At 38.7% G+C, this 14,755-nt stretch overlaps 1 protein-coding gene across 6 annotated transcripts in view; it reads right to left on the bottom strand.

Moving 5' to 3' along the window:
* ccser1 (coiled-coil serine-rich protein 1) overlaps window positions 1–14,755 on the bottom strand; it is a 113,063-nt gene that overhangs the window by 83,241 nt on the left and 15,067 nt on the right. For all 6 annotated transcript variants that reach the window (XR_006843251.1, XM_046387644.1, XM_046387643.1 and 3 more), the window contains exons 5-6: window positions 11,998–12,088; window positions 9,892–9,997 (exon numbers count right to left, since the gene is read on the bottom strand). Coding sequence is in view for 5 of the 6 variants with exons in the window: in XM_046387644.1 (XP_046243600.1) it covers window positions 9,892–9,997; window positions 11,998–12,088 (197 nt within the window). In the remaining variant the exon portion in view is untranslated. The remainder of the gene's footprint in view (window positions 1–9,891; window positions 9,998–11,997; window positions 12,089–14,755) is intronic.

The raw sequence follows: 14,755 nt of genomic DNA, 5'->3' as shown, positions 1-14,755 counted from the left end.
TTGAAGTGCATTATCTTTAGCAGCAGTGAAGAGGGGTGGGCTGCACTCATGTCAATCAGCAACATAAAGACTGCATTGTCTCATGAATAATAACAGTAAAGGGCACTTTAACACTGAGACACAGCAAGAAAGGCAGTCAGTCCCTCATGCCAACTTTTCTCTCATTACATTTTTACTGACAACAAGGAATGTATTTATGAGGGCAATCTAATAGATGTGTGTGTGTGTGTATGGCTGCGTACATGTGTGTCATGCACTTGTATGCATACACAAGTAAAGTATAACAATGCACCACAGCTATTGAAGAATGATCACCCTCATTTGTCACTCCTTCTCTCCATCTGACAGACACAGTGTGCTCATCTGCATTCAGCACCTGAGGCTACGGATGTTTAATGCTGCCATTAAACTCATCTCTGACATAAAGTGCATCTGTGACTAAAGAGTGAGCACAAGCCAAGCTCCAGGCAGTGAATCTAATGGTGAATTCAGGTCCTCAGAAACGGAAAGGGAGAGAATGTAAAACAAATGTAATATGACAGGGGTAACTTTCTGATTAAACTAATTGTCCTTTCTGCTATCTTTTGTCCTATCTTTTGCACCCTACCTTGTTTTGCAAGACATCCATGCCTTCTGCCTCCTTCTTCAACTTTTGCTCTACTCCTGCTTCTCACTTTATTTTTCGCCCTCTGACTCATTTTGTTACACCTTCTGAGACTGTCCAGTTATCCACCGCCTTGAAATCTGTGCGTATAAAAATGTTGATGCCATGCAAAAAGGCTGAGAACCACCACACTATTTTGGGGGGGTTGAACAACTAGGGAGTTATCAGAACACACTAATTAAAAAAAAAATCAAAACTTCTTGTTGCTCAGAGAGATCTACTTAATATTGGTCTCATGTGTCACATTACATTTTCCTATTTCAGAGATCATTTCCAAGCCACATTGCCCAATATTTTATGCTGTGTTAAAGCCTTAAAGCAATATTCTGCTGAAGTAGAACATTCTCACTTTTTAGTACAAAAACCCTGCTATGAGATCACAAAGTCCGCTACCAAAAGCAACTGCTCCAGGAAATCTGAGACATGTTTATCTTTTGAATAAGCAATGTAGAATTTCTTCTACTGTTTTAATGTAATTTTCCCTCTCTGGGACCAATAAAGGCCCCTGTTAATGATACTAGTGTTTGTTCCACTTATTTAAAACTAACTCTGCCTGTTTGCAATTCTCAATAATGAGAATTAACTAAAAGAGCACCAATGCCAAAGGTGACAATACATCACAAAAGCAACCACTGGTTAACTGAGGCTGTTTTTTTTTCTTTCTCTCTTTTTTTTTATTTTACAAACTCAAATCAACAAATCCATGTTAAAAAATGCAAATTCCCCACCCAAAGCAAAACAGCATTTGAGTGCACATTAATGCTCATCTATTCTATTCATTACTTAAGGACATGATAATTTTACGCCACGATAATAAAACACCAGAATTTCAATTAACTTATAATGTGTTGTGGTCATATTTATTCAGGAAAACCCAAGTCTCATTATTTTTCACCTGACCCTGCAGCTACACGAAGCTTAAAGTGCAAAAGCTGAGAGGAGCATGAAATTCTTCCTCCTGTAGCAAGCACATGATAATGTATTCCAAACTTAAGTTGTAACATGTATCACAGCTGTGAGTAGATAACATTTTACTGTTGATCCAAAAGCACGACACAGAGCTCACATTGTTACACGATGCACTGTGAAGGTTTTCTGTAGTAAACTGTGAAGAGAAAACGCAGGGGCGGATCTGTACACTTAAGATGCACTTAATTCCCAGTCTAGGATATGTTTTTGGTAAGCGGACAAGCACAGCATGTATTGTTTTGTAAGGATGTTCTATGACAACATTGGCGGCAAAAAAAAAAAATAATAAATTAAAATGTTGTCTGTCTCCTTTTCATCTCATTTCCTCTTGCCACTGTCAGGCTGCCTTTCCTCTCCAAGAGACAAAAATATTGTTTAAGATGAGTCATAATTTGTTGTTATTTTGGAGTGGTGTTTTTGTCAGCACTCTGACAAAATAATAGCAGTGATGATCAAGTCTTACCACACTGATTCACAGCAAGGTATAAATGATTTACATGACAGTGATCCACTATGTGTGCCTTTTTTATGACAAACTCTGGATTCAGATCAGACCCACGTCAAATGTTTATGCTCGATATTCTCATCTTGACAGCAATTCTGAATATGTTAACCAACACCCTCTTATTAACGCTGGTTCTTTTAGTCGTTATGTGTTTTGAGTTGGTGCACACAAACCTAATTTCCTGTACATAATCACCTGCATAAGCTTTGATTCTGATTAAATGGAATGGAAATGTGCCAAGGAACCAGGAATAAGCTTCTTTAATCCAAAATCTTAAAGGAACGTATGCTCATCATCAAGCAGTTTCCATGGCAATAGTGAAATATATATATTTATGTATAGAGGGCCACCTTGGTCAGCATATGACAATGCACAATTGTTTATTGAAAATAAAAGTGCCTGGATGTGACCTTAGTATTATGTACATAAAAGGCTACAATGACAGGTTTTATTGTGTACTTGTATATAATCTGCTGAACCTTTACTGAGTAAATCAAAGTTTACCATTGCTGTGAAAACATCTCTTGTTCTGTCAAAGTTGTACACACCTACAACACCTGTAACACACTGTATCTCTTTTGTTAACATAACTTCAACTTGTTCTTTACGAATAAAAGTTTATCCATCCATCTGGTAGTCTTGTGTAGCACCTCCCGCTGTATAATGGATTGCCAGATATGGCCAATGAGCAAAGCTGTCTGTCTCTAAAAAATCAAAATGGTACCAAAGCTGGCAATATCACTGTCATCATAAGACTTCAGGATGCTGTGATGCTGATGTTTGCCAAGAAATAGTTACAAACTAGAACCACCAATTATTAATTTTAGATTTCTGTTCGAGCCAGACGAGCTGTTTCTCCCAGTCTTTTTGACAAGATAGAATAAACGTTTTTCCAGTTGGTGCACAGATATGATACTTGATATCAATCTTATCATCTAACTTTAAAAACAAAAACTACATCTGCAAAAGTTGAACTATAACTTTAAACTTGCCATGAACGAAGCCAAACACTTATTCCAGCTACATATCTCTGACTTAAAAAAACTAATTTTTTGATGACTGCAGTTTCTCCAGGCTCAAGTTCAAGTTATGCTGAGTACAAAGTACAGAGAGCAACTGAGCCCAGACATGAATACTATCAATATTAGAAGGAATGTGTTTGAGAAAGCAAAAAACATCTGGGGAAACACCTCAGACAATGCATGAAGAGCCAAAAAAAAAAAAAAAAACAAAGAAGAGGAAGCACCACTGTTATTGTTATCCAAATATCCCAAATGATCTGCAATGCTCAGGAACACAAAACACTCGTGTCATGTCTTACAATCCCTTAACAAAAAGAGTAACAGCAACGCCACTTAAATAATGCCTTTCATTTCTGGAACAGACCACTTGACAAAAAAAAAACTATTGGAAAGCAACAGAATGACTTATTCATCGCCAATCTGATGTTTTTCTCTGCGTTACAAATCAGAACCACAAGTTCTCACTGAAAGCAAGAGGGAAAAAAGCCGAAAGCCAACGCTAATTAGTCTCCCTGTGTTGAACATTTAATAAAGCCAATAGGGTGACGAAAATTAAAAGCTAAACAACATAAGTGGATGAAAGCGTGATAACAGACACACATCAGAAGATGTTATAAGATGTTTAACCCATTAAGGTGGTCTGAAAGTTAAAATGTCATTGCGTATAGCCACAGCTTTTCTTCTGAGACTTCTCAAGAGCATGATGCTGAGCCAGTACAAACACTCTGTGGGCACAGACTGTGAGAAAAACAAAACCATCTCCCTAAAAAGAATGTGTCGGGAACATAATAACCGACAGACTTCCTCTGATATATAGTACATTGTGAAACAAACCAAAGAACACAGTTTAATACAAGATGAAAAGTTTTGCCACCGCTTGTTGGATTAACAAATTTGGCCTCATTATATACTTGCAAATTGAACAGGGAGGAAGGGGAATCTACGCTGTGTTCCCTTCAACTCCCATCGTATGCTGTGCGCGTTTCTGAAAATCATGCTGCAGTGCATTTTATCTGTCCCCAGCTCCACTCCAAGACTCAGCTGGATTCTTTGTGCTTGTCTATTTTTATAAATGTGCACATGTCCATGTGAGTGAATGTTTATAAGGAGACGACTTACTGTAGGACGGCGTGTGTGTGTGTGTATGTGTGTGTTATTTTTGCTGACTGTGTGAAGTCAGGTGGGATTAGACAACAACTTGGCTGCTATACTTTATGAATCACATTAACATTAAACGAATTTGTTCCTCTGTTTATGTGTGTATGTGAGCAAATTCTATATAATCTCGGATTACATGTCTCTGTGGGAGACTACAGGGCCAGTTGGGAGTATAACACTATGTACCATATCAGCCTGAATGTGAGAGGAGGGTGTCTTTTTGAATTACCAGAAGGATTCTCGCCACTGCTCTTTGCTGTTAAACTACTGACTCAAGAATGACAAGAATGAATATACTGTCTTTCTGACACTTTCCTCTCTGCTGCCATCTGTGGCGCAGTTCTATAATATCATATTTAAAGTACACTATTTAGACAAAAATAATGGGACATGTGACCATTACACCTACAAGGACTATAATAACATTGCACTCTTAATACACAGACAGATTTTAGAGTATTTGCGTGGGGATTTTTGCCCATTGATGCAGTCATGTAATTTCCATTCCAGTTCCTCCAAAAGGTGCTCAGTGGGGTTGAGGTCAGGACTCTGTGTGGGCCAGTCAAGCTCTTCCACACCAAGTTCATCCAACCATGTCTTTATCAACTTTGCTTTGTGCACAGGGGCACAGTCATGCTGGAATAGAAAAGGGCCTTCACCAAACTGTTGCCACAAAGTTGGAAGCATAGCATTGTCCAAAATGTAATGTAATTGTGGAAGCAACTTTGTATAGCTTGAGGCAACTTATAGGACTGCTTTTATTGGTAGCACACTTAGTATGACTTGGCAGGCTGTTAAAGGACAGTCTCGACAGCTGATGTACACACACCTTGTGCATTTAGGTAATATAAGCAGCAGAAACAAAACAGTAACTCTAAAGTTATTTTTAATTAAGTGGAATGAAGTGGGACATGTCCACAAATGTTGAAATTTTTCTAATATGTCTTTGATGAGTGTCTACTGCACAGTGACAGACAAGGACACTTCTGAATGTTTGCATGTCCTCTTCTCGGACTACCTGTCCTCTGCCTCTGGTTATCAACAGCTATGAAAAGAGAAAAGGGATAAGAAAAGGGAAGGAGAACACTCAACAGGCAGACTGCCGTTACCATAGCAACAGGCAAGCTATATCCCAACTGTCAAAATTTAATTTCCTCTGTGTCTTTTTCTCTAGGAGAGACAAGGGAGAAGTCAATACCTTAACACAAAACAGGCATTAAGCTACATCACACATACAAATTTTCAGTATTCACTAACCTAATATGCCCTCCACCCTCCTCTCACACCAAACAAAAGGCACTGAAGCACTCTCATTACTACATAATTGTTAAACAGTGAATGTGGGCAAAATTATCTAGAGTACGTATTGCAAAGGGCAAAAGAGCTTAACGCACCATAGAGGGCTTTACGTAACAAGGCACATTAAATAAAAGAGAAAAAGTAAAACAAAAAAAGTGCTTTTGACTCATTTACATTTTGTCATCATGTAGCCCTGTGTGACTGCATTCATTTGGGGTTTAATCATTTTAATATAAAAGGCAAGCGTGAAGAAACACAACAGAAGACGCTGATGTGTTAAAAGTTCATTAGATAGAGCAACACTACATTACTCTCTGCTAAAGTAAAACAAAAAAGAAAACTGACTCCGCGTTGACGGTCTAATAATTGTTTCAGTCATTTTTATAAGCAAAAATACAAATCTTATGCTTGTTGTAACTACTTCACACTGCTGTACTCTCAACTTGATGCCAACCTGTCAATGATAACAAACTTTTAAAAATGGTCAAACATAAGTGTGTCATTGGACTGATCCCCAGCTACTGTGCAGCATGTAAAAGGTGATGAGAGATACTGTGACATACGTCTTATATGAAGTACATATAGGATACACACACCCCACACACACATGCACACATTCCCACTCCCTTTCCATCTCCCTCTGCACACCTTCAATATGTGCCCGCAAAAACGGGAAGCCAATATTTACCACATGGCTTTTAATGCTATAGCTTTGTCATTGTTATTATTACCGTTTACAAAGTAATACGCACAGAGAACTAAATGCCTGCCATCAAAATCATCCAAGTGTCATACATCAAAGAGGAGCCATGCGTGCGAGACTGTGTGAGTGTGTGTGTGTGTGTGTTTCACAGATGTTCTGCGCAGCCTGTCAGAAAGCCAGCAGTATCCTGCAGCTGATACTCTCTCTGGAACGGCTGACTGACTGACAGGTGTGCATGTGTGTGTGTACACACATGTGTGTGTTTTTGTTACCTAATGGGGACCTTATACACCAATCTTACTGGGATCAGTAGTTCTCATGGGGACAAAAGACTGGCCCTAACACTGCAAAATGTCATTTCTGAGGTGTCTGCAATGAATTGGAGTCAATGCAATGTCCACACAATGATAGCTACACCTGTGTGTGTGTGTGCATGCATGTGTGTCTGTGTGTGTGTGTGAGAACATGGGAGCTTGCTTTGCCTCCAGCAAATCAATGTCCCCTCGAGGGAATGTGGAATCTGAGACAAAGAGCACAGGAAAGTGAGAGAGAGGGAGACTGCGAGACAGAAAGAGCAAGCCCTGGGCAAACACATTTTGCTCTCTTCCCCCTCTCCAATCTCAGCTTCTTCATTCACAGATTTTACACATTTCCCAGTAAAATCTGTCTGAAAATGTTCTGTAAGAAGAACTCAGTGAAAATGTTGCACTACAACACAGGGAAATTAACCCCTGCCAGCAGCTACATGTTCATCAAGGTAAGAAACTTAGATCTGGCTCCATGATGTAAACTGCCAGTGTTTCCTGAATCAATGGATGGATAGATCAAAACATGTTCAACACTGGCATACATTCCTGGTTCCAAGCTTACTGAAAAATGAAACATGATGTTTAAATTCATTTTTTAAAATCAAAAGAAAGAAAAGTCTAATGTATTTCTATTTATTGTGTAGCCTCACTTTTCATCCAGTCTTTTATATATATATATATCTAATTACTGAGGTTACTCTGCCACTCTCCACTTCAGCTACAGAACTGCTCCCTTGCTGTCCCCAAAGAAGTCCACTAAATCATATCACTGACTGTCAGTAGCGCACACACTGTTAAATTGCATGATGTGTCTACAGTTTTGGAGGCTTTGAGCCATTCTGGAGTAAAACGTTCAAGACTGTTGCAGACTGCAGGTGCAACAAAATAAACGATAGAGCATAACGTGAAATGAAAGATGTCAAACGCTAGATATTGTGATACTGGACCGCCCTTTACGAAGGTGACATAGCAAAGAGGAAATGAGGTCATCACTCAGGCACGCTATGATTTGAATGTGAATTTACTGCATATCTTTTGAGCCACACAAGCATCTATTGACTCCAGGGATGGAAATTTCAATCCATCTGTCAGTTTGTCCACACCTTTGGTCCACACTGAAATACTGTATCTCATCAACTCCTTATTTAACATTTGGCTAAAAGCAACACGTTGCCTACAAACAGTCTCACAGCACTGCTAGCATGGCTGCAGTCTCTTAGCTTTGTTGAAGAAAAATGTCTAAAAATGATTGGACATCTCAAAGCAACAATACAAAATGACCTTAAGGCATTTGAAGCTACACAGCTCAAACTATATTCCCTCACTTATTCATTCATCACTTTGCTTACTGTAATATGCTGACTCAGACTAGATTTGAAGGGAAAAACCCATCTTCTCATATTATGACAGGTCACGAACTGTGATGCTACACTTCAGAAAAACTCAACCAGAAGAGATGTGGTTTGAGACAAAATACATTTTATCTTGACCTACAGAGCACAAAGCACAGAGTACAGAGCAAAATAATGCAATGCAATCCAGTAATGTATATTTTTTGGGTCTGTCTGTGTGTGTATGTGTGGACATGAATGGCCCTCCAGTGCTTTCAAAGACAAGTGGAGAAGTCAGTTTAAATGAAACAACCGATAAACTGACTGACACAAACCTTGGATGGGTTGAAAAGGTTGACTCCAAACTTTCATGATTCACTGACTGTCTAGACACAGAAAATGTTTCTCTATTCAGTGAAACATTCAAAGAGTGTGAGAAGCTTGATGAAAACCCTTCTAATAAAAAAAAAGAAGCCTAGACTAAGCCCAGTGTCTCAATGGTGTAGTACAAATCCTTCAACCTCTACTTCAAAACCACCCACACAATTTGACCTGCACTGTCTCTGCAAACAAAAAAAATCACAGTCAGTTTATACAGGGAACTCCATGGATGGGCACAAACTTTACTCTACGGGTGGAAGCACAAATAAAATCAAGTTGACCAGGGAGAAGAAAGAGGAACACTGTAAGATAAAATAATAATAATCAACTGGCTTGTCAGACATATCACCAGGTAGTACTACTGATAACTCCATAAAACCAAATAAGCCTTATCCACAAAGCCTTGGTGTGTTCCTCTGCATCCTTTGTGCAGATGTGTCTGTGTGTGTTAGGGCTGTATATAGATACTCAATACCTTTAAGACAGCAACCAAAATAACTCACTCACAAGTAGTATTAAAACCTGCCCAGTAAAATTATACCCGCTTTCAATCATTGTTGTACCAAGAGATGCCAACAACACATTCAAAAGTATGGCTATAACTGCATGCCTGTGGCACTGGATAAAAATAAAAGCATAAAAATGTAGAAGGATTATTTCAAGAAAAGCTGGGAATTATGTCATAATGAAGCTCCTCATCGAGCATAAAGAAACAAAGGTATCACATGAAGAACTATTGGCATCACTCTCACAATCTTTTTAAACGATACCCAGCCCTAGTGTGCATGCATTTCTCTGTGTGTGCCCTGCAAGATCCACCAATTCCTGATTCCTGAGAGTATGGCCTTGGCAGAGGCACTCACACATACAAACAGAAACTCCTAAGTGTTCTGTTTCAGCCGTCGTCTACTGGGACACAGAAGAGAAGGAAAAGACAGTCTGCATATTCAATCAAAGAGAACTTATTTATTTATTTACTCTCTATCCATCTCTGCTAGAGTCTAGACTTATCTCCAAGAGACATAAAACATGTTATGCATTTACAGGGAACACTCAAGCTCAGCAATTCCTAGAATAGACAGTAAGTCTCTCCCCGTCTTTCTGTCTCTGTGGCAATGGAATGCGTGGAGCATAAAGAAGCTATATTGTCGCTATCATGTAATTAAGTTAAACTGTACAGACGATAAAAATGCCCCTGTGGCCCAGTGGGTAAATGTATCAAAAACAGGTCCTTGGGATATTCATATGCTCCTGTAATATCTGATGGAATCCTGTTTCAGACCCGCTAATACCAGACCGTGCCCCATTTTCTCCTGTCTTTTCTGCACATGATTGTGATTCTATAATGTCGAGCACACCCTGACAAATCCACACACACACACTCGCATCCATTAACTGTTAACCATTTGTCTTCATTTGCTTTGCTAGAGTGCATGACAACTCAACGCTAAAAATTACACTGACAGCACTTTTGTATTTTTTTCTACATTCACCTTCTTGTGAAAAATGTGAGAGCACCTACAGTATAGTAATACAAACGTACATATTTACCTTGGATTGTTTTCTTTTCCCGGGATGCGATCTCCTGATGGATCCATAGGGGAGGGGAGCAGGTTGAGACAGGAGGCCAGGGACTGGCTGGAGTCTTCTCTTGACACTGTGCACACAGCCAAACACACATAAAGGAATTTTAACAAATTCATTTTCTAATCTCAGTTGACACACAAAATGTGCCTGACGACATAACCTGATCACACATACATACTTAATACATCAAAAAAATAACAACCCCCTGCTTACGATCTCCTCCCAAGTCATGTTACAAAGCAGCTTATATATTATATATAAAATAGATTGATAGATTTAGCTCTTAATGGTACATTTGACAGAGCAGTGTGGAAGAGGATGGAATGAAAGTTGGTGGTAATGCCACAAGGTTTGACATTTCTTCATGTCTTTATAAAAGCCATGCAGTATCTGTCTCCCTATTTTTGTCCCTGTCTGAATCCACAGGGCATGAGTCACAGTTAGACTCAGAACACAAAGGCCTGAAGATGAACGCTGTTGGCCGTAAATTGCTGTGAAACTGCTTGCTTTTTAATAAAGGCTTCAACAAGCCACCTGAGAGAGGTAAAAAATAAAGAGTGCCAGCGAGTGTGTGGGTCTGTGGCATGGCTGTGTGTCCAGTTGTGTGTGTCTGTCTGTGTGCACATGTTGATATGTTTGCGTGGATGTATTTGGTCTGCCTTGCTTGCGTGTGCAGGTGTGTGTGCCTATTCAAATTTGTCCCTTTAATTTATGAAGCAAAGAAGCATTACTAGCACAAAGTCTTAGCCCCTTCACTTTATGAGAACAATTTATCAAACCTTTAATTTCATGCTACAGTCTGCAAACCATTATGTCTAATGACTAAGAATGCACACTTGTGTGTAAGTGTGTGTATCAATGATAGTGCCTCCTTCAGGTCTGTATCAGCCATAGCCTTCAGAGAGGTTTTAAATCTGTGCATGTGCGTATGAGTGTGTGAGAGTGTGAGTACGCAGTTCTAACCCAGCCTCCCCCTAAAAACTCTCCAAGTCTTACAAGCACAGGAAGCTCAGTTTATTAAGCTCATGTAGTCTTCACTCCATGGAGCTTCTGAACACTTTGCTTTCTTTGACTGAAACTGTAACATTCTGTGAGTCCATCAGGGGACTTAAATGTAGCCCAGAGATTCATGAAGCTAAGCTCATGTTTACCCAGTGGAATCATTTTATTCAGGTGTCATACTCAGCTACCAACTGTCCAAGTTGATGTTTACGTGCTGTGCTTTTGCAGTTTGTGTGTTAATATGAAGTAATGTCAAGTTATCTATCCCCGCAAGGAATGATTACAGAAGATAAGTACCTGCAACTGCGATAAAAAACTACGTCTACAACCAGCACAGTAAAATGGTGCATTCCATCTAAAGATTTTATTTAGCCCCTCTCAGCACAGTCTTGTGCATGTCACAGCTGTCCATCAAACTCATTCAATATAATAATTTCCTTATGTGTTATATGAAAGAAGGTTGGGGTTACTGTGTTTGGCACAGTGGCAAGGCACAAGCAATAATTCTCCTCTGACAGTCACTTTTCAACCATGAGGCATGTCAGGAGGAGTGTGACTGAAATGCCACAACAAAAAAGGAAATAAATCGCTCTAAATGAGGCAGCTACATCAAAGTCACGGTACATGTTAAAAGAACCAAGCAGAGTACTGGTTTCGTGTTTTAAAGTGACAGAATAGAGGTGGCTTAATGAGGAAAAAGAGACACAGTGAGTGAAGGGAAACAGAGTGAGAAACAGAAAGAAAAAGATAGCAAAGATGTGGGTGAAGAGAGGAAAAGCAAGAAAGAATGACGAAGAACCTGTGCCAATGAGAGAGTATGATCAGATATTCACTTGAATGCAGGGAGGGATATTTAAATGGTTTGTATGTGACAGATCCCATCTACTTTCTAAGAATACTCAGCTTCTTTCCAGAAAAACAACACAGAAATTTTGGGGAAGCTAATCTAAAAATAAAAAGAGCGCATCTATTTGACTCAGCTGCTGATAGTGTTAAACTTTGTTTTTTTGTTTTAACCATACACCTACATCTGACAAAAAATGTGTTGTTATGAAATGAAAAAGTTACCATGTCGAAATCGCTGGTCATCAGAGAGGTCCAGGTCTAACATAAGATCATCTTCATCCAGCTCTGAGGACCCCAGGTTGTTTAAAACATCCTGGAAAGAAAAAAAACAAAATCCCCACATTTAAAACAAACAAATCTGACTGAACAATACTTAGTAATTTTTATATTCACAATAATATGATTGTTCTGTATTCCTAAAAGAGAAAAAATACTTTCGGTATCAAGCTTTTGGTCGATACGTAACATTATGATGAATGGTTTCAATAAAACACTAATATCCAACAGGTTATGCAAAGCAAAACGAAAAAAAAAAAACTAATTAAAAACAGGGTTAAGATATGACAACGTTAAAGCAAATGATGTCAAATGATTTTCATCAAAGTAATCCAGTAGACTCATAACATTTTGAAAGAGTTTCCCCAACCACAAAGAGGATAGATTTTTATCAACATCAGCAGTAATATCAGCATTATTTTAGTTATTAGGTATGATATTAGGATATTATTAGGTAATGAGATTTTTTTCACTTTGCCTGAACTTAATGAGGTATTTCGTCCCACATCAATGCATCCAAGCTCATGAAAACATATTGCTACTCCTGTTATGTGGGGATCATTAGGGTTCGGGTTGAGAAAGCAATGAATGTGCAAAATGAGGCTCTGGTTTTGTGCAACATCTGTCAACATTCCCTGCTCTTCTCAGGCCCAAAATACCTGCTGAACAAGAAAAACTTGAAAAATCTACAGTATTTCACTCCTCTCTCTCCATGACAAAGAGAAGAAGGCCATGACTCATGTGATTTTCAAAATCGTATTCACAATCTAAATATTCAAAGCCTTTCCCTAATGAGTTTAACTTGACTCAATAGGCTGTAAAAATGAATCTTACAAAATGTACCATCTTTTTCATCTACCTCACTGAGAGCAGGGCGTACTTTTCCAATGCAACATAGCTAACAGCGTTGATCCCCCCTTCTCAAAGCAAGCAAGAAAGAAAATTATCAACTGCAGGACCACTGTGCACATTTTTTCTCCTAAAACTACTAAACTCTACCACTACTACTAAGGTAACATGTATAGTAGTACAGTATACTTCAGAATGAAGAAGACAAAAGCAAAAGTTTACAAATTTTACATTACAGTAAAACAATTTTTTTTAACATTAAGATTCATTTTGCGAAAAAGTTAAAAAAAATGCAATTGAATGCAATACTTAAGTGATGTAAAGTAAATAATTGTGTGCTAATACCACTTAACTGGAATTAAGTTTGCTTCCTGATTACTAAGCAGACAAACTCTGAGTTACATAAATCCTCCTGCTGGCCTCATATCAAAGCCGGAGGGATCTCACATGTGTCCCCCTGCCTTTATCTAACTCCCGGTTGGCATACACCGTTCTAACTGTCATGCAGTTAGAATGGTGTATGCCAATCGCTCTGAAACAGTGTGTGTGTGTGTGTGTGTGTGTGTGTGTGTGTGTGGAGTGTGTATTTTCTCTCATGAAAGCTCTTCAATATACTGTAGCTTTAAATAAAGTCACAGATTACTTTCAATGTTGTTCAAAATGAAGCAATGATAATTAAAGAACGCCACAAAAATCAGAGTCAGGTATCAACACTTAATGCCCACCACATGACCTTCATTTGTAATTATCCAGTAAATGCTCCCATGGTCTTGGCATTGTTATGGTGTTATGTGATGCATGATGTTCCTTTTAGTTCAGCTGCATTTCAAAAGTCAATGCTGCCATCTGATGGTCATCAAAGGGAAATCTACTGCATAAAAAAAGCTGCAGCTGCAAGATTAAAGAGTAGCAAATAAACTGCTGAAAACACTGCATAGCCTTGCATGAGATAAAGCAAAATACAAAATTACTGTATCTGTAGCACACACATACAGGATATGTGAAGACAAGGGTTTACCTGGAGCCATGCTTTCACCATCAGCAGCTGTCTTTCCAATTCCTCAAGAAACAATATTTGAGGATAATTCAGCATATTTGATCACACTTTCAGAAGGTGTACTGTTAGTCCTAACAGAATACTGGCAATAATCACCACAATGTTGAGGTTTTTGTATCTCATGCAATAAACTGAATCATCTTGTTGCAGCAAATCTTACTAGTCTGTTAACCTCACAAGGCCAAAAGAAGAAACTGCATATGGTGCTTGTTCTGGACACATTTTGCTACCTGAAACAACCTTTGAAACAATGTTTTCAAAATTAAAATAAGTAAATGATGCTTACTACAGGCTTTCAGGGCATTCAATATTGTTTGAAAGATTTGAGACCTTTGTTCACTTAAAACAATGAAAAACTTTAGACAAAGTGAGTTATAAAGAGTCCTGTAGTTGTATGTGAAATAGAAGTTAGCTCAGTATTGACAAACATGATTCCAGTGAATAATTTCCCATGACAAAATACCATCTTCATTGAGAGACTATATTTACAGAGGAGTACAGAGGGCTGATGGAGAGCTTTTTACACGTTGCAATGACGCAATCACCTAAAACTAAATATCAGCAAAACCAATGAGGTGGTGGTGAATTACTGTTGTACGTCTGTTAGTGTGTAAGTTCATTAAGCGAAACAAAAACCATCCTATTCCTTGTATGTGTTCACTTGCTTGGCCAATAAAGCTGATTCTGAGAGAACACAAAGCTGCAGCCAAGACAGCAGACAATGCTTCAAATATCCATGTTGCCGCTCCGAAGAAGCTCCAAATTCTGAAACGTGGACACTTCACACACATTTTCAAC

This window comes from Scatophagus argus, chromosome 4 (assembly GCF_020382885.2).
Source record: "Scatophagus argus isolate fScaArg1 chromosome 4, fScaArg1.pri, whole genome shotgun sequence".
NCBI classification, from domain to species: domain Eukaryota; kingdom Metazoa; phylum Chordata; class Actinopteri; family Scatophagidae; genus Scatophagus; species Scatophagus argus.
This window is presented reverse-complemented; position numbering and strand designations above follow the sequence as displayed.